Source organism: Aulonocara stuartgranti, assembly GCF_965226115.1.
Source record: "Aulonocara stuartgranti genome assembly, chromosome: 17".
Classification (NCBI taxonomy): Eukaryota; Metazoa; Chordata; class Actinopteri; order Cichliformes; family Cichlidae; genus Aulonocara; species Aulonocara stuartgranti.
In genome coordinates, this window is record NC_138953.1 from 34,626,444 (window position 1) to 34,647,219 (window position 20,776).

General features: G+C 40.5%; 1 protein-coding gene across 5 annotated transcripts in view; it reads left to right on the forward strand.

The window, feature by feature from the left end:
* cald1a (caldesmon 1a) overlaps window positions 1-20,776 on the forward strand; it is a 64,843-nt gene that overhangs the window by 19,197 nt on the left and 24,870 nt on the right. For 3 of the 5 annotated variants that reach the window (XR_014272097.1, XM_082509601.1, XM_082509602.1), the window contains exons 1-2: window positions 12,125-12,267; window positions 13,022-13,107. Coding sequence is in view for 4 of the 5 variants with exons in the window: in XM_082509601.1 (XP_082365727.1) it covers window positions 13,031-13,107 (77 nt within the window). In the remaining variant the exon portion in view is untranslated. Of the gene's footprint in view, window positions 1-12,123; window positions 12,268-13,021; window positions 13,108-20,776 lie in introns of those variants that run through there. The other 2 variants (XM_082509599.1, XM_082509600.1) reach the window with 2 other exon arrangements.

Genomic DNA, 20,776 nt, shown 5'->3' on the forward strand with positions numbered 1-20,776 from the left:
GGACTGAAGTATGCTGCATTGAGAATCATTTGTTTTTTAAAAACGCAGCGCAAGAATGCAGAAAGTATCAAGCTGCAGCTTCCTGTCCAAAAAAGATTTGTCATTTTGAGAGATAATTGAAACTGTTTTATTTATTATCTCTGCTTTATCACAACACATGCGGTTTGAGAAAGTAAGGTGGAAGTTACACAACATTTTTTGCTGATAAATGCTAGAGACTGCAGGGGCGCTTGCCTTTTGTAGTTTGGATCATCATTTTTGTTGCTATGTGGGGACATGGACACAATGACCTGATCAGTTATAAACACAAAAATATGTTTTTGATATTGTGTGCAGTTTACTGTTTATTTATTACAATTACATTTTTATTTATATAGCACTGTATCACAATATATATTCCTAGGGTAAAGACCCTACAGTAACACAGAGAAAACTTAAATAATCAGATGACCAACTGTAAGCAAATACTTGTTGACAATGGGAAGGAAAAACTCCCTTTTAACAGGAAAAAACCTGGTAGAACAGGCTCAGGGAGGGGCGGCCATCTGCAACCGGTTGGGAGGTATTTAAGTGAAAAGATTCAAAGTAAGGTCAAATATCTTATTATATTTTAAGTTAAAAGGCATATCATGAGTAAAACAAACAGTCTTTGCAATCACTAAGCTTTCCCACCTGAGCTGTTGTGGAAATCACAGTCACTCAAACACAAATTCATCAACTTGCAGACTAACCTTGTAGATGGTGACTGGAGCAAGGGTTACCTGAGAGTAACAGCACAGTATTAGCTGTTTGGACAGTCAAATAATCATCGTGTCCCCTCCCAAAACTGACATGCAAAGTAATGGAGAGACGCTTGAAGTGAGGATAACGATAACTGTGGTGAAAGCAATTTGTAAGACTATGGTAGGTAAAGAAAACACCTCCAAACACGTGTTAATCTATGTAAAAGTGTTGTTTTTAAAGACATTTTTCTTTAGCTATGAAAGCTAGGACTTGTCTAAAGTGCTTCAGGCGCTTTGAATTTATTGATGCGCTCTGTTACTTTTTCTTTCCCCTAACATAACAGAACAGCACACTCTCTGTGTTGTGATTTACAAATTAACCACTGGGGTTTCCCCTCTTACTCAGCCAAACACACACTACAGCAGTGTAAACCAGAACCATCCTTTCCTTGATGTAGCAGGAGGACTTGTGAGTGAGATCACAGATAGAGAGGAAGAGTGGGGGCAGGCTGTAGGCGAGTGGTGGGAAACGGAGGCTTATTTGCATTTATAGATCTGCACAAACTAAATGAGGCAAAGGTCTAATGTTACATTTAAGACTTTTTTAGATTTAAAGGGATTTGGAATAAAAATAATCTATTTTTGTGATTCTGATGACATTATATGTCGCAGGCCTTTATGAGTGCTTCCTGGTTTGTGGGTCCACAGAAGGGCCAGCTCATTCAGGGCTGACTCTAGGGTGGAGCCCTGCTAACCTTGAACTGGACAAGCTAACATAGTCTCTTGATGTTTCCAATGCAAACTGGTCCCTCACCCTGAACTAGATTGCATTGGGTGACACTTCCAAGACCCTACCAAAGGCAAATAATATTAATAACATTATGACTGGCAGCAATGCTCATGCTGCAGAAATAAGATCTAATTTGTAATGATCCCAAGCTATCATTGAAAAATAATTTTCTTTCATTAGAGTCGCACTTTATGTAACATGTACATGACTCACAGTGATCGTTTTAACATCATAAATGCTTACTTTAACCTGCTAACCCTATAATGCATTTAAGGTATTCCATTGAGCTTTTCTTCAAGTGTGTGAACACATACCTTCAGTTGGTCTGTCTCAGTGTGTATGATTCACAGTGCACAGAGAAGTGTTATGGAATGTGAACCATTGTCTGGGAATGCAAGAGTCTCCTTTTTTTCACCAAGTGGAAACTTAACATCTTTAAACTTCAGGTCTCTTCCTTACGCTGATGCGAAATATTTCCTTGCTGGTTTGTCTTCCATCTGACAGCCAAAGTCAGCACAGAGGAGATTGTAGCACGATTTGAGGGAGGATTTTGTCTGATCAGTAGATCTTAAGTCAACAGTGACGGTATATCCAAAGCATTCGTGGTCCTGTTCTTATTTCATGCCCTAATCTTCAAAAACGTCGTCACATTATCACATTGCATTTCACTTTGCGCTGGCTTTAGATACTCAGTTTCGCCTTAGAATATCGTCGGCTCACGCTTAGTGAAATTTTTCCTCAGTCGAACCGAAGCTAAACTTTCAAAAATGTATTTTGGAGGAGATAGAGTGTGAGCGGAAAGCAGATGGTATTGAGATTGAGCTGCACTCTGATGCAGTTGGCCGCTTAATATGTTCCCTTGAATATATAGTCGCGGCTGACGGCCTCAGCTTTGACAGCAGAGCCTATTGTGGTTGATATTCACACTGTGGCATGTCGATGCGCACACAGACAAATAAGGAAAAAAAGCTTGGCTGCATGACACGCTTGAATACTCTGAACCAAGTACTCAACTTAATTCATAGCCGACCAACCAGCCGTCTGTCTCTTTATATTATAGCTGAACACGGTCTGCACTTGTTGGCTGCACTGTTGAATTGTGTTCCAAGCAGGAGTCAACACACACTAGCTGTTTAATATTTGAGATTTTAAACATATACGAATTATTGATGCTTTTGATGTGAGTATTTTAGAGATATGTGATAAGTTAAAAGGCTTAACTGGAAACTACATTACAGAGATAAATTAAGGTTTTGGTTAAGGAGCCAATAGTGCCATATATTTGGCATTTCTTTTATATTGGAGGTTTCCAGTCATGTGATTACTAACCACTTGATATTAACTATTAACTTGTTATGCTGTAGGGTCAACTGAATAAGGCCCACTTGGGCCCTGTGACTGTTCTGGGACTGTCTGGTAGCCACCAGTTGCAGGGGAATAGGAGTATTCCCTGGTGTTTTAATTAAATTGAATGAATTCAGACATTTAACTTTGTCATTGAATTTTAGGCCAGGTTTCACAATGAGCTCACCCGAAACCCTGGCTGATTGGGACCCACACCCAGTTTCACACCTTGGCTCAGGCGATTCGAGGATCATCAGGGGGTCCTTTTGTCCCTCTGTGGGGGGATACTCCCACTAGGTTTAAATCTGGGATTCCCCACCATTTGACCTTAGAACTGAAGAAGCTTCTCGGATGAGAGGTGAACGTGAAGTCCAGACGCTTTTCTTTGCAAGATGACCTGGATGACTGAGAACCTTCACAGACACATTGAATTTTATTCTTTAACAGTGTCTTGCTTTCCTCACTGATAAGCTAATGTGAACTTAGCATGTTAACTTTATTGGCTGCTAACAAAAGCTAACAAGCTATGACATTGCAGTTATTAGGGCTGTTCGATATAATGATTTATATCGTTTGTTGTTTTCGTGGTGTCGCAAATTAAACAGTTTACAGCAATATTTTTTTATCGTTTTGATGGTCACTGTAGTGGCTATATTAAATTCTTAAAGTTCTCTCTTTCTCTTACATTTAAAATAACCACACTATGGATGGACAAGCGACTGTTTTTACATGTTGTCGTTAGCAACAATGATGGTAAACCCAGCGTGTGGCTCTGCTGTTCGCTTGTTTATTTTCCACATAAACCTTTCACAATAAAGCTGAAGATCCTTTCGAGATCTTTCAAAATAAACTGAAATGATGAAAAACAGAAAGACCAGTCAAAACAAATTGAGGTCCTTATTTCGAAACGTAGCATGTACATGGTTTGGATATTAAAAGTCTGACATGGATCAGAAAACTGCACTATGCAAATTATGCAGGAAACCGGCCCCCGCCTCAGACTCAAACACGACAAACCTCTTCTACCACCTACGCAAGAGTCACGTGAAAGAGTATGGAGAGAGTTTACGGATAAGAAGCAAAAAAGAGCTCAGGTGCTCAAAATAAACATTAGACTCAACTGTTAGAACAGGCTTTTCCCTGCAGCACGCCGTGTAATAAATACTCACAAAGAAAATGGCGGCCGTTACAACTTATGTCTAAAAATGTATAGTTTCATGCATCGGTCAAAACACTCAACTCCAGGTACAGGACGCCCAGCTGGAAACACTTCACGCAAGTCGAGTTGCCCGAGATTCACAGAATTTAAAGAAAATGTAAAATTTTGGGGATATATATCAATATATATCCCCAATATAATATAATGTAATATATAATATATCGGATATGAGATTTTCGTCATATCGCACAGCCCTAACTAATATCCAGAATTTTTTTTATCTATAGTTCCGACTCAAAAATGTTTCCTTATCTTAATTTCCTGATTGTTCTGGGCCATCTTTGTTCAGGAGTTTTCATTATGGCTTGTTAGTTTTTGCTTTTTGGTATTAGCAAAAAAAAACAAAAACCCAAAAAGCGGCAATAGGAGAAATTTCCAGCTAGATTGAATTTTTAACAGTTTAGTCATAACGAAACTCTACAGGCTTTAAAAAAAATAACTGGTAAAATACACTAGATTATAGACAAAACTGAGACGAACATGTAAGCATTGAAAAATTCTTGACCTTGTTGTGACAAAACGCGTCCACGAATTTATGAATGCTCAGCCACAGCAGCTCTGCATCCTGGGACTGTACGTGTTAATGTTGCTTTGGCCTGGACGTGTGAGAGGAGCCACATAGTGCAGAAACCCACAACCACCGGGCCAGCTTTCCAAACTCTACAACTGCGCTGTAGGTGTTGATGGATATCGCACATGTACACACATTTATTGTACCATAAACACAAACTGCACTTGCTTTGGTTTCTCATGTTTGCAGTGTTAAACAGTTTATTCAGTTTTTAGTTGAAGTCAGCACTAAGAAAGCCTCATCTGTACACATCTGCAGACATTTCCCCCCACACAAGCCCATTCACAAATGTAAATTTTACTTTTTAAGTACTGTTTATCATAATGCACACACCCTTACACACAGGCTGAGCATATTTTAACAGCCTTGTCAGACTGCTCTCAGGAGACTCCTTACCCCTGCAGAAAACGTTAGGTTTACCCAACTCAAACTGTCCCCAGAGCCTCAGCCAAAACAGCTGTTAGTGTGCACTACCTACAGGAAAACAGTATCTCGTTCTCCTTTTTTATTTCCCTCCTCCTTCTTGCTTTATTGAAGAAGCTTTATCTGTGCGATAAAATAACCATAAAATGATCTTTCCCACTTCAGTAAAACACACTATCATCATATCTTAGTTTAGATTGAACTGTCTCTACCCCTTTTTCCTCCTCCAACTTTTATTGCTCCTATACCGTCAAAGGACAGCACGTGACCTACAGTTTCAAGTGGAGTAATGGTTAGATTCCCACTGTGTCAGTTACCGCCTCCATGTATTTGAAAAGTGCATCTTTTGGATTGTTGATTTTAATAATGTATTGTAGTGCAATATAATGTCTTTAGTGGCAAAAAGATATGAATTGTGTGAAATGGGAGCCACGTGTCCAGCCGAATTGCATTAGCACCTTTCTTGCTCCTTCTAATAAAAATAGCATTGAAAAAAATTGATGTTTCTACACTGATAACAAATTACCCGTTTTGACAATTTATGTTCCAAAAAGGAAGAAATTTCCTTATTTGCAAGACAATTAATATTTTTATTAGTGCTGTCAGCGTTAATCTCGTTAAAACGACGTTAACGCCATAACTGCATTAACGAGATTAACGCTAACAGCACTAATTTTTTTGATATTTCATATTTGTCCATGTTGCCAGCTATAAGCCAGCAGAAGATTTACATTTTAACATGCTCAACTGGCTCACTGTAAAAATAAATAAATAAATAAATAAGACTATAACCTGAAAACTCAAAGCCCATGAAAAACAGGAAGAGTTAGGATTTTACAGATACATTAAAGATACTTTTTAGAATTACTGGTGCTATTTTCTTTCTATATTTTGAAGTTAAATAAGTAGTCCTACAAAATAGCAGCTCAACTCAAGCAACTCAATCTCAACTTCTTGCCAAGCAAGTATGAGGGCATTCGATAAGTGCTATGGTAATCTCCCCCCATAGCTGAAAATACCACAAAGAACCATGAGCAAAACAAAATTTGTTTGTTCTGGTTGTCAGGACAGCGCAAACACAAGTTCAAACTTGGGTTGATAGCCCTTTGCAGAGGCATACAAAAACACAGTTATATAACCACAAACAACTAGTTGTTATGAGTTTTTCAAGTCCACTACAGGTCCTTCTGATGGATGTTTGTATACTTGGTGCATTATATTGTAGTACTGGTAAGGCCACTTACTCTAATGACTAAATTTGCATCATTCCAACCCAAGTGGACCAGTGTATACTTACAGACACTAAAATACTGGTGTTTGGCTGAATATGCAGCACTAAGCAACTGTTGCTGTGCTAGCTATTGATTACAAAGTATCCAGTATCTTGACTAACTCGACTCTACTGTAATCTTGCCTATTGAAGTTATTAGTAAGACTATGATAATGTTTTTACCTGTCTCTTTTTTCCTTCGTATAGGAATTGAGAATAGTTTTGTGTCATGGTTTGGTGCTTTTTGTTGTTTATTTTTCAAGTTATTTCTGATTTTATGTCATAGTCTTTGGTTCCTGTCTATTCCTGTCAGCTTTACTTCCTCCTATTGTTAGATTTCCCTCCTTTGTAATTGTCTGCCCCACCCTCATTAGTATCACCAATCAGTCAATCAGTGTCCTCGGCACTCCAGCTGTCCATTTCCTGCTTGTCAGACTGATTTCCATCATGTCCTGAGAATTTTCTGATGAAAAAGCAAGCTCTGTTAGAATGAATTAATACTGTCGACATACCAAGAGCAGCACTTTTTATAGAGACAGTTACCAATACTTTCAGACAGATTAGTCTGGAACTTATACCAGTTCAATGTCTGTCCTCTGTACTCATCTCTTAAAGTCAGCTAAGGCTGTCTTTGGCATACTTTCTCAAGCCTTTAAGTCTAACGTATCTGTTATGCGTTTTGGTAAAAAACGAAAAGAAAAATCTTAATCCATAGAGCTTTGCAAAAGAGATCCACTGTCTACCATCAAGCTAAAGTGACTATTAGCAGAGACTCTTTCAGTCATTTCAGAATCAGAATCAGAATACTTTATTGATCCCTGGGGGAAATTATTTCCACTATAAAGGCGGGGTGAATAACATACGTCAAGCTAGTCTGGTAGACCTATGACAGTATTTAATAAGAGAGGCTCCTGATGTCATAAAGGTTTGTCAGAATATAGAGACAAAGTATTTACATCCTTGAGAAGCCCTAAAATTTGAGTCTAGCTAAGTCAATATTGATGGGAGACAGCTGATGTCAAAATACATGAAATCCTGCTTCTTATAAAACTTTTCTCATAGTTAGGAAGTGATGCTTTCTACAGTCCTTCGTTTGTAATATACAGTATCTTGTCAACTACTTGAAAATGACTTTGTATTGTATACATTTGAATGCACCTTGTGTATCATCAGGCCTTCTACAGTAGAACTTCTGTGAAAGATCAAATATCATGTGGCTGGTTAAAAAGAAAGAAAGAAAGTAGCTCATGAACTCTGCTGCATACCAAGTACTGTGGCAGGTGGACAAAATATTTTCTTCCACTGACGCAGAGACTAGAAAGCCTTGGGGTTGTGCCAGTGTTTCTTTTACATTTCTGTTTACTGCAGTACTTCTCTTTACCTGAACACCTGCACAGTTGTGACTGTTGTAACTCTTCTCATAACTCTCCTCTTCAGTGTTGTAGAGCTACAGCATTTGTGGCAGTTTTCACTTCTAATGCCAGGTTGGACACCCTTTGACTTTCAGAACTGCCTTAATTCTTTGTGACATAGATTTACGAAGGAAGTGGAAATATTCCTCAGAGATGCCTATTGACATGATAGCATCACGCAGTTGTTGCAGATGATTTATTGAATTGAGGTCTAGATGCCATTTGAGAACAGTGAACTCGTTGTCATGTTCAAAAAAGCAGTTTGAGATGATTTGAGCTTTCTGACATGTCACATGCCCTGCTGAAAGCAAACATCAGAGGATGGGTACACTCAGGGTACAGGATGGTCATAAAGGAGCGGACATGGTCAGCGATACTACTCTGGTAGCCTGTGGCAATTAGTGATGTGCGATACCACTGATTTCCTTTCCGATCCGATACCAAGTAAAATTCAGGGTGGTATCGACGATACTGATCCGATACTTTGTACAAAAACGTATTTCAGTTACTGTATCTCAAATTATAGCGTCATAATGATTACAGGACATCGGATTACTTGTTCTTATCGTTTAATAATGCACAGTTAACATATAGAAATAAGAAAACTGAAGTTGTGCGCTATTTGAACATGTTGCCTGCCTGCAGCACTAAAGGACTCTATGAGAGGCGTCTGTCTCGCCCTAGCAGCACCTGTCCCTGTCCACTCCTCCTCTTCAGTTCGCCTCAACATAAGCTCGTCATATTCTGTGATATGATTTACTCTGAAGTGCTTGATGAGGTTAGTAGTGTTGCCACAACACCTCACTTTCTTGCCACAAGTATTGCAAACTACGTCTCAACCGTTTGTGGAAGTAAAATACGTCTGCACATGACTCCATTTACGCTCAGCCATTGTTGTGAGTGTGCACACCAAGGGGCTGGACACATTTATACAGACGTACTTTGCACATGACTATGGCAGGCGGAAGACTAAGTAGTGCCTTCCAATGTAGACAATCCAAATAATATAGTTTCTTTCCACTCTGTTCCTGTTAATGATAACCTACAAATTTACACTAAATTACTAAAATATCGATATTTTGATATGAGTATCGATTCTAGAACATAAATGACTGGTATCGGAGGAATTGATATTTCTGTATCGATCCGCGCATCACTCAGTTGTTACTAAGGGGCCCCAAGTGTACCAAGAAAATATCCCCCACACTGTTATACCACCAGCGACCTGAACCATTGATATAAGGCATAACTGATCCATGGTTTGATGGAAATGCTGACCCTGTCTTCGAATGTCATAGAAGTCAAGACTCATCAAATCAGGAAAGGTTTTTCCAATCTTCTATTGTTTAACTTTGGTAAACCTCAGTTTCCTTTTTCCTGTGCTGATACAGCAAACTGTGGCAAATCAGTTTCCACGTGTTGTGTTCAGAGATGCTCTTCTGCTTTCAGTAGTTTCTCATAAAATCAGGCTAGCCCATTTTTTAGCAACCATGTTGTGTTCAAAGTTACTTAAATAACTTTTCTTCTACATTCTGATGCTCAGTTTGAACTACAGCAAGTCATCTTGACCATGTGTGTGCCTAAATGCACTGCATTGCTGTCGTGTGTCTGGCTTATCAGTTATGGATTTGCTTGTACAGGTATGCTATAATAAAATGATCATGTGCAAAACTTGTATATTAGCGAGCATGGTCGTATGTTAACAACTCACTATATATCATCAGTACACTTTTTTGTAGTACACCACTTACACTATAAGTGGTGTACTTTATAAGTTAGGAAGCTAAATTCTTCTAGTGCAAATGATAATTAAATACACTTGTACCAAGTCACCAAAACATCAGATCAGAATCTGATCAGATTCTGCTATTGCTAGTTAGCTAGCTAACAGTAGCAACACAATTAGCATGGTCAAAGGAGCTTGCAAAGAAAAGCGTCTGGACTTCTTTAAGTTGCTTCAAGCAACTTAAAGAAGTCCAGACGCTTTTCTTTGCAAGCTCCTTTGACTACGATGACCTGGATGACTGAGAACCTTCACAGACACAATTAGCATGGATGACATAGCTATATTATCTCCTTTCTTTACTCTAACAAAAATTTAGGATAGGAATTCCACAGAGGTCCACTTGACTGTTATAAGTTATATGTTGGAGCTGCATGTAGCTATACTTAACAGTGTGAATTTACTCTTTTAGGCACTGTGAATGGGAAGTGTAAGTACAGAAATACACCATCTGAGAGTTATTTTTGCTTAATTACAGAATTAGCTTTGTCTTTATTATAAAATAGCTACTGTTTAATTTGTGTATAAAACAGATTACATCATAATTTTTTTAACTAATGATCTTTTTTAAAAAAAACAATCTTGGGAATAGCAAGCTACCTTTGTTCCCTCATTTGCAAATCTTGAAGCTGGCAAGCACATAACTCTTGCAAAGCTGGTTTTTACTTGTTTATCTTCACATTAATTCCCCTTATTCAGCAACCAAAATAGGGTTAAGGTTAGGAGCTGAGCTGAGTATAACTGCCATGTGAATGAGTAATTTAGAGACTCTTTCAAGTCCCCTCTGCTAAAATCAGAGGCTGAATCGGAGCATTCCTCACATAGCTCCATAACCATAATGTGGAGATTAATGTGCTTGTCTAAAGGTTATGAGGGGACAGTTGCTCCGAGTATCAGAGTTACAAATCTGACCAAAAAGTTGCACTCTTCTTTTCTCACAGAATGCTAAAACAGACTTAGGAACATTTTGGCAGAGCCAAAAATAGATGCTGCACTGCTGGCCTGTTATTCTTCAGGCCAGCTCCCAGACTTTTGCTCGATCTACTCTTTGCCTCATTTGGCCGATAGGAGTCCATTGTTTGGGGGCTTTTACCTGGAGACCCCACGAGTCGATAGAGGCATTACAACGTGGTGTAAAACTAGTGGCTGTCAGGATAAAATCAACTTGGATTTCAAGGTTTTTCAAGAGGTTGGCACTTAGACACTGGGTCTCTGCCAGGGTCTGGCAGTCTCGACAGGTAGTAATTTAACTGGTAAATGTGTCATTATAGCCATTGTAGAAGGTTGGGGCAGACAGGGAAAGAAAAAAGAGGGGGAGGAGAGAAGGAAAAAGACAAACAGAAGGGAGGTGGAAAGATGGAGATAAACGATGGAATAAATGGTCTGATGCAGCAAAGGTTGAAGACGTCTTACGGCGGACCGGCTCAGGCCGTCTGAACTTATACAAAAGGTCTAAAAATGTCGCAAACTTGTGACTTCAGGTTGCTCAATTTTATGGAATGCCGTCTTTGTCTTCTGCCTCTGTTAGCTTTTGCAAAGTGTGGGTGGTCCTCTCAGTGATTTTCAGTACACAACAGTTACTCTCTGACGTCTTGCTGTGGGCCCTTTTTGTCAGTGTACAACGCAGCCCCCCATGTTGCTGCTGCTTCATTCAGAAAGCAGCCCCATCCGCACATCATAAATCAGTTTAAAACACTATTATCGCAAGTTTGTTATTCAATTAAATCTTGGGTACGTAATCCGCTTATCTTTTGGAAAACTAAGTCTTAATTTTAATTTACCTACAGATCATTGCGTAAGAGTAAATAACATGTCTTTAAAAAGGATACATAGCTCATTTTTTTGTCTAATCCAAACACCAAGAATGAATAAGTAATTTGTTATTTGCATCTATAACTCCAAATTCATTCGCAGCCGTGCTTGTGTTACTAATAAGTTTGTCTCCCTTGGCGTCGCTACTTCTAGGAAGTATGTGATTACACTGGTGATGTTTGGAGGCCTTGTCGCTTTTAGTTATTGCTCTCATTTCGTCTTAATTACAGTTGTACGAATAGCCCCACGTCCAAATGCAGCTTGCCTCCCCACGGTTTCACAAATGACACTAAGCGTGCATCTAAACATAGACGGTGAATTCTTGCGGTGTTTAGAACATCTCCTTCTCATCACAAAAGCAAAAGCTCTCACAGTGCAGAGGCAGGGCCGTGTTTACTATACGGGCTCAGAAAGGGGGGAGGACACTGGGTGAGAAGATGCAGTGGGGAGGTTGAGTATTAGCGGGACCTCTTGTCCTCGTGGTTTCTTTGAGAATGTCGCTCCTGTGCATTTCCCATGCATGTGCTCGTTGCTGTAGTGTTATCACGCTTGTGTGCGCGTGTACCTGATGTGCAGTAAGCTGTGGGGACAGAAGAAAAAGCAGACAGAAGGCACAGGAAATCGAAAACTGTTCAGCCAAGCTCTGACATGGCGGTAAACAACACAGGAAAAGTTAGCTGTAGAGATAGGGAGAGATAGAGAGAGGGCTCAGGAAGGGGTGGGGGTCACTGAGGGATGGAGGGAGGGACGACTAGCAGGGAGGGGAAAGAAGAAGAAACATTCGCCTTTTCTGTCAGCTGAAGCCGGACTGTGGGAGACTATCACTGAAAGTTTGTGCCTCTGTGTCTTTGCTTGGAGAAGGCATCGTGAGGAGCTGGTATGGTGTGAAGGGAAAATACATTGTTTGAAGTCTAAACTAAGGTATGACATGCATGATTCTTTCTTTTTGGCTTTCCAAAAGCATTTTAAAGCGGTGTCTCTTTCCCCACATTCTTGGTCTTTAGATATCACTTTATTCTCACCTTTTTCAATCAAATGCTCGGTTAGCATTTGTTTGCTATGCCTCCCGGTGTATAGTGGATGTTTTTGTTGATTTAGTACAGAGATGTGTGATGGGAAGCTCAGCAGCTCCTGGGTGGTCTCAGGCCTCACAAGCACAGCCTGTCACGTACCCTTCCAGAGTATTTTTAGTGAGGGTTTCTCGTAAGGGATGGAGTTAACATCCTGCCTTGGCTTCTCCTTTCCTCCTTTATACAGCTTTCTCTATCATTTTCTCTCTGGTTCTGCAGTTTGTTAGCTTTGATTCCATCAAATTTGTGTCACTAAACAGAAGGACAAGGCCTCACACTTGTTGTTGTCATTGCTTGCAGAAAGAGATTGTGTTTAAAGTTCTAATTCTTATAAATTTTCGCCTTGGTTGATTTGGCACCACCTGCGGCTGATATAGTAACAGCAGCAGTAACAAAAGTTAGAAGTAATCACAGAGTCACACGCATTGCCTTATCTATCAATTCCATGGTGGGAATGACACATATGACAAATATAACAATAAATTTACAGGCGTAATTAGAGTATGTAAAAATATTCATATAGAGGTTGACTATAGCTTTAAAAAAAAAATTCTGGCTGCTGACTGAGTGAATTAATGTCTATTCTTTATGATGTCTCCGTGTAGGGCACAGCCATGGAGGAAATGGACTTTGAGCGGCGCAGGGAGTTGAGGAGACAGAAGCGGGAAGAGATGCGCCTGGAGGCAGAGAGGTGAGACATGTTGGTGTTTGCAGATTTCTCAAAAGGTGTTTAAGAAATCTATCCTCTGCAGTGGCCTAAAGAACACATACAGACCAGCTGCTTAGATTGTTTGAATAGCCTCTACTATTTCAAGGCTCTGGTAGTTTCAGTGCACAACGCACTTACTTTGATGCGCACACCAAGCAGAAAGAGCAAGGATTCAGGAGCTAGGTCTTTTACAAAACATCAATCAGCAAATGTCGACTTCCTTAAACCAGGCTGGAAGGAGAAAAAAAGAGCTGATAAGAAATCTGATAGGAGACGTGATGACCTTTAATGTTCAATCGTGCCCTCCCTCTCTCTTTCCAATTTTCTCTCCCAGATACCACAGCCTTCTGAACCGCCTTTGATTCACTGGGGAAAAAAAAACGGATTAAACTAAAGTTCATTTCAGCAAATTGATTGAGTGGTAACCGGCCAAGTGCAGTAATCAAAAAGAGTAAAAAGGGGTTTTTATTGTGAGGATTTGATACATAGTCTGCCAAGGAGGTATTTTCACAAAAGTCTCTTCATCTGTGCTGCAGCCCTCGCAATTAGAGATGAGGTCGATGTGGATGCAGATACTGGCCAAGGTCACTTGCCTCTTAGAAGCATTTTATTACAGCTACTTGCTCCATCACTCATGGAAAACAAGCTGACATAGTCCTGACCACTGCTGAATACATAGATGGTTCTCTCTGATAAGTCATCTATATGACACAAAGAATGTGTAAGGGCATTAACTGTAGTAAAGAACAAGGCCCTTTGCTCAAGGTAAAGTAGCTTTTCTTGTTTTAAGGAAAATGTCCGTGATAGTGGGTATACTTGGTAATAAAAATTCAGGGTCAAGTCATTCATCCAGTTCTAGGAAGTGTGTCATTCATCTAGTAAATGCATGCCTGGATACGTTAAGTGTATTTCCAAGTTATTTTCAGAATGAGAACTTACGGGACTATTTTTGCTCAGTCATTTAACTAAACCTACCTGAATAGAAAGCTTAGAACGAAGAAAGATGGTGAACAAAGCCTGACTACATTTCTGCTTCATAAATGTTGGCAAGTATGAGAATAGATGCAACAAACTGCAGTACAGGAATGTTTAATATTTACTTGTGGTGCTAAAAAAAAGAAATAAATTACCTGTAAATTAAAAATGGCTTTGTATTGTTTTTCTGTCACTTGGGGGCAGCAAAGCAAGCTGTGCGCATTAGCATACAGTATTCTTACTTTAGTTTATCTGATATGGCCTAACAGTTGACAACTGACTTTGTGAAACTGACTCCTGCTAATGCTTAATGGATTAGCATTAGCAGGATTTTCTGGCATTCTGCTAAAATTAATGTGTTTTTATCTCTAGCTAGACATTAAGGAAACATATATTTTTTTAGCTGCTAAAAGCTACATAGCATTTGTAACCTTCGACAACATTATCTGTCTGTCATTTGGTTAGTACAACAGGTTTATGTGAGCTCTTTTGCTGAACACACCAGCTTACTTACAGATAAAATAAGACAAGCTAGCCAAAATGCTACACGCTCTGAACCAGAGAATTTATAAATATGGTGGTATCTATCATGTTATACGTAGTCACGCATGTCATTGTATTTTTATAACATGTTTTTGGAATGTTTTCATGCTAGTTGTTGTTTCTAATGTCTCTGTAAAGCACTTTGAATCACCTTGTTGTTGATTTGTGCTATACAAATAAACTTGCCTTGCCTTGCCTAGTAGCAAGAAGTAGGAATCATCAGACGCCTCAGAAAGCTAAAACCTTTATCTTTTGCCTTTTAAGACGTATATTCCTTATTTCCCCAGCTGTACCCTAAATAGCTGATTGGAGTGAAGGTCAATGCCTCTGTTAGCTTTCACAGCCTAAAACCCCCCACTGCTGGAATTATTTATGCATTTTTGGAATGTTTATGTTACATGGAGAAGATGGAATTTGGCAGAAAGTGTAGACTAAAAAAAAAAAAGGCGACCGAGAAGAGTTGTGGGCCGACTGGAAGAGCAATGGAGCAAGAGTGAAAAAGGGCCAGAGTCGTAAGCGCCCTCAACATTTACATTTTCAGCTCGGCGGGAGTTTCTCCGTGACTGTTTATTTGGCCCGAGCAGCAATAATTTCAGCTGGCAGGCGACGCGCCGCTCCTGTTATTGATAAAAGATTACATCTCTAAATTGTTTCCATTTCTGCCAATATATTGAAACAATCAATATTTACATGCCCCCTCTTGGTCGGACTAGTCAAAACCACATGTTGTCTCATTGGCTTGCTTCCATTCAACCATCATTGAGTGTGCTGTGAGAAAAAGGAGACTTTGGGGCAGTATAATAACGGCTGAAGCAATGCCAAATTCCTGGCTATTATAAGTGTTTACTGGCCAGGTCTCCATGAGCTGTTTCCTACATGCTGGGATGCTGCGATTGTGGGCTTCCTCACGCCAGCTCTGTGCATGTCACTGTACTTGAGAGCGCATGTGCACGAATGTTAGGACGCTTCCACGCAGCGAGTGTTGGTGTGTTTCGTATCAGCATCGGGCGATGAAGGCTTGACAAGCTCCATTCACTTTTTAAAAATACAACCAAGTATACAAGTGTGCGTGTTTGTCGGGATGACAGCCAAGCCTTCCCTTGTTCTGCCTTGCATCAACGTCAGTTATAGCTCTAAGAAAAGGGTCATTGACGCTGTGGCTCACATCGTGCTTTTGATTTCAGTTTTATTAAGCAAAGCCACACACATACACCCCGTTTTTCTGCTCAAAGGTTTCTCACACTCTCTCGCGCTCTATAATTCCCTGCAATCCACGCCGTTCGTCGGCGCTATAGCAATCAGACAAGGAATGTCTCTGCCTTTTTTCCCCCGCTTCTTAGCCAATGAACGCACATAGATGTGGAATTTTCCCAGTCAATTCACTGACCAGAGGGTATCTGCCTTGGTTAAAAATGTTTTTTTCTCATGGAGCCTACAGAAATGTTGCTGCCACTCCCTTCCCAAATGAAACTCGTGTACTTGAGCAGTTAATCCTCCTGGATTTGGCTATTAGAAAGCATTTGATCATACGCAGCAGTTTAATCTAACATAGGTGACTGTCTGTGTGAAGGCTACTCTGAGTGATCACTGTTTCAAAGAAATACTATGACTTGTGTGCTGAGAGCAAGGTAGTCTCACTATTCCTTCAATTTTAAACTATGAGGTAATGTTTATTCTCTGAGGCCTTTACTTAGCATTTCTTCTTTTATTTCCTTTTTTGGGAAGTGTTTATTTTTGATTTTTGCCATTCCCCACCTCCCGATCACCCTCCTCTGTCTCCTCCCTTCATTCTTTATGCATCCCATCCTCCTCCCCCTCCTCCTCCTCTGGGTCTCACTGTCTTTCTTCTTCTCCCACCCCTCCAAAAACCCACTTTCATTTTCTGATTATTCTCCTGATTGTTTCCCTCTCCTCCTCTCTTAAACTGTCACCTCTGCCTTTCCTCTCATCTTCTCCCCGCTTCTTCTTCCTTTTGATCCCGCTCCTCCACTTAAATTGTCAACCCCTCATTCTCCACTTCCTTCTCGCTCGCTCACGGTCCGTTTCTCCGTCGCTTCTTTCACGTCTTTTCACCGTCCTCCCTTTCCTCCTCATTCTTACATCTGCGCTGGCCCTCTGCCTCAGAGACTAGGAAGGGTTGAGGAAATAACACCCATCCTCCGTGAATGAGCCATGCCAAACGGTCCCCCGCCCTGGTTGAACGGACCATTCGCAACGTGACCCGGTCCTGCATCATAAATCTTTGCCAGCTTCTAAGCTGCTTTGCCACATCAGCATTGAAGGGAGTTAAGGCTACCCTTCCTCTCTTAGTTATTTTCAGATGCATGCCATATTACCTCATTCATCTTCGAGTAGAAGAATAAATGCAGTCTAGAAGGACTGTACCACAGCTAGCAATATGAATTCTTGGAGCTGGCCCAGCAGAGCGCAGGGTGGGGGGAGGGACAGACGGGGGATGTTGTGGTTCTGTGGGCCGGCAGTAGGAAGGGAAACAGTCCAGAGAGACCAGCGTGGGAATGGGTCAGCATTTCTGACAGCTCAAGCCAAGCCCCCACCCTCTCTCCCTCGCCCTAACCATCCCTTCCTTAACTCCCCTCTCCCCCATCTGCTCACAGCAGCCTTTTTCCCTCCCTCCGCTGTTTTCGAGCTTCCTCTTCACTTTTCTCCCTTCCTTCCCTCTGTCCCTCCTCTTGCCAAGGAGGGGTGAAGAAGTCTTTTCTCATGAGCTTTTCCCAAATTGTTTTCACTGACATTTCTGAGATATTTTGCTGTAAAGAAAATATTTGGACATACTTCTCCCTAATAGGTTCACTGATGGCGATGTTTAGTGTGCTTTCCATGCAGGCGGTTTAAATCAGCGAAAACACACTACTCAGGGTGTGAAACACACGTTATTCATATGCTTCACTGTAGCTGCCACGGTGAAGTCCACGGCATTCGTAGTAAAGCACCAATAATGGGCAGGTTTCCTTTATTTACATGCTGTACTCGGCCACTCAAGAAATAGGCGTCTGGTGGAGACGCCTATGTGTCCTGGTAACCTGCAATTTATTGCTGTGGCTTCACATCATTTCGTACAGGAAAAGTTGTCGACTATGATAAAATCTGCAGATTACTCCTTTTTCCATTATTGTGCACACCCCTTCCTTTCCCGTTTTTCATTTCCCACCTCTCCACTTTATCCTCACTCTATCCCATTTCACTTGCCTGTTCTCTTCTTCTCCTATTTTTTCTTTCTTCCATTATCCACCATTCCACCTCTCACCGTATTTCTGTCAGTATGCTGATAGACTTTGGGGGCCCCGCTATGGAAAGGGATATTAAATCAGGGCTTTGGTTGTGTATGTGTCTCCAGCCAAGGCTGTGATTGACAGGAATGCTAATTCAGCTTTCAGGAGTTTTTTCTGTCTTTCTTTCTTCCTTTTTTTTTCCTACTGAGGAATCTTTAACCCTGAGATTGTCGTCGTCACCGCCACCAAGGACTCCTTTGTTCCATTTTTAGCTGTTTTCGTTTTCTCATGACATTCGGTGCTGTTTCTGGGACGGTTCAGTCCTTCGGGAATTACAGCAGTTGTTGTTTCACTACTTTTTTTTTTAGGTCTCACAAAAACATCACTCTGCTCTGATATTTTAAATAAGGGTTAATGTACTTTTTTTTGCAGTGGAGCTCAATTGACCTTAATAATGAATGGAAAAGAAAAAAAAACTCTTTCTTGTATTTTTTTTGTTTGCTAAAATGTAAATATTGTGCTAGCGCTCTCAGTGTACAATGTATATCACTGGCCCGCAGGGCTGGAATTCAGGATAGACCCTCCTCTGGATAAAGCTGATTTTCTACACTCGGAGATGCTGAATAGTTTAAACTAAGCAGACACACATGCACATGTGTAAAGCATTGCCTGACGTCACTGATGTCACCGTCCCACAGGTCTAACTTGGGCGTTAGCAGATTCATCTGTTCTGTTATGACTAACCCTAACATGCCTCATATGAGAGGGAGAGGGGGTTGGGGGAACAGCATAGTGGGTGGGGGAGGGGGGGGGGGGGTGTTGTTCACAAGCTGTAAAACCTCACATAAACCCTGGCGGCTTTAGCTCGCCTCACCACACGTGTTGCAATTAACATGCAACGGCATGCTTCGCTGGCCGGCCTCAAAGGCTGCGCTGCGATGTTAGGTAGCTGGGCATGTGGTGAGCAGTGGAAGTGTAAAGGTCAGTCGGGGCAACACAGATCAAGCATGGAGCTGAGTTCATAGATGTCAGGTGGCCAGAAACACTGCACTGCACAATTTGATACCTTAAAAAAAAGGAATAGTTTCAGTGTTGGGTAGTATTGCATTGTTTGATATATGATATATAATTTTACTTTTGGGTGTAGTCTCTTTTCCTTAAAACTGTCTATTGTACTTCACTTGAGTTTCCTGCATTCCCCAGACTGACTTTGGACAGACCCGAGAGAAAGGCCTGAACTTGTTGCTTTCAATCAAATTTAAGAACATAAATATACAGTAGCTTGCAAGCCAGTTAGATTTTTGGACAGTGGAGTCTTGTTTATGATAGCATGCAGCCGCACCCTGTACTTAAACCTTTGCGTTAAATAAATTATTTTATAACTCGCAGCATGTCTCTGAATGATTGTGTGAGGTATAATGCAAAAAACAGATGTTTGCCCATGTTTTAGACATGACCTGCAATGACCATGCATCATCTGCTGTGTGCTTAAATGCAGCAGGAGTTACGACCCATGTAGCAGTGCTGAATGAATTTAATGCAAGAAATAATTTGTACAGATATTTGAGCTTGCTTTTGAGGAGTAAACTTTTATTCTGCTGTCTAAAGTTCTCCACAGTTAAAACAATGGCACAGATTAACCAATTGCAATGCAGCAGCTTCATTTGTGATCTCGCCCCAACCGGTCACAGCAGATGGCTGCCCCTCCCTGACCCTGGTTCTGCCTGAGGTTTCTTCTGTTTAAAAAGAGTATTTCCTTCCCACTGTCGCCAAAGTGATGCTCATAAGGGGTCGTTTGATTGTTGAGGTTTTCTCTGTATTATTTTAGGGTCTTTATATTATAATATAAAGTGACTAGAAATGACTGTTGTTGTGATTTGGTGCTATATAAGTAAAAGTTAACTGAAACTTAATTATCTGAAAGCCAACAGGTAGTGATAGCTCTGGTTGCAAAAGGACTTCCAGGCCTATAGAAGTCTATGGCAGAACGGCTTTGTTTCACACTCCACACACACACTCCTGTCGAGTGTATTATTTCGAGTCATGTTAAAGAAAGAGAAATCTATTTTGAAAATTTAGTTCATACCAAGTGACATCACGATAGCTACATCATCTTTATCACCTGCTAGCATCCTGTATTTTACAAGCCATTGAGCACATCTTGTTTAATCCTCCTTTATGACTCTTAGAATGATGATAAGACGAGTGTTTACCGAGGTCAGAGAGCGAGGCAATCAAGGGTCATTTGCCCAGACTTCTATGAAATCATTAGTCTTTTTGAGAGCAGATCAGTCGTCCCCTGCTGCCTATTAAGAAGAATGCAGGTAGCGTTTTGTCTTTAGTTGTAAGCTGTGTTTGTCTTTTATACTATATACAGTGGCCAGTTAATTTGATTGCGTCATATGTTGCATATATATAACTGTAAGAGTAGTATCAGTGTTGTCATCTAGCCCCGGGCGTTTCAGCAAAAGCTGAGCTTGTCTATCATTTAATTGATGCGTGCTTCAGCTATGCACGCACCAAATACAGCTAAGAGAAGTTTTTATTGTAGTATATCAACTGATTCGCACTACAACCTGGTTTTCCTTCTTATCTGTAGTTATTTTTATTTAATTTAATAACTGTACAGTACTCTGTATATAGTAACCATTGTCCATATGTAAATATGTAAGAAAAATGTGTATGTTTCTGTCCTGTGTACTGTTTGTTTGTCTATGTGTCTTTCTGGCTGCTGTTACAACCAAATTTCCCCTTGTGGGACAATTAAAGGATTATTCTATTCTATTCAACTCTGGAAAAATACGATTGCTAAATTTAATGCTGTATTAAATTCTTTGGAAGAATTATGAACTTTTAAGATTACACTGGTTATTGGCCAGTGTACACACACACACACACACACA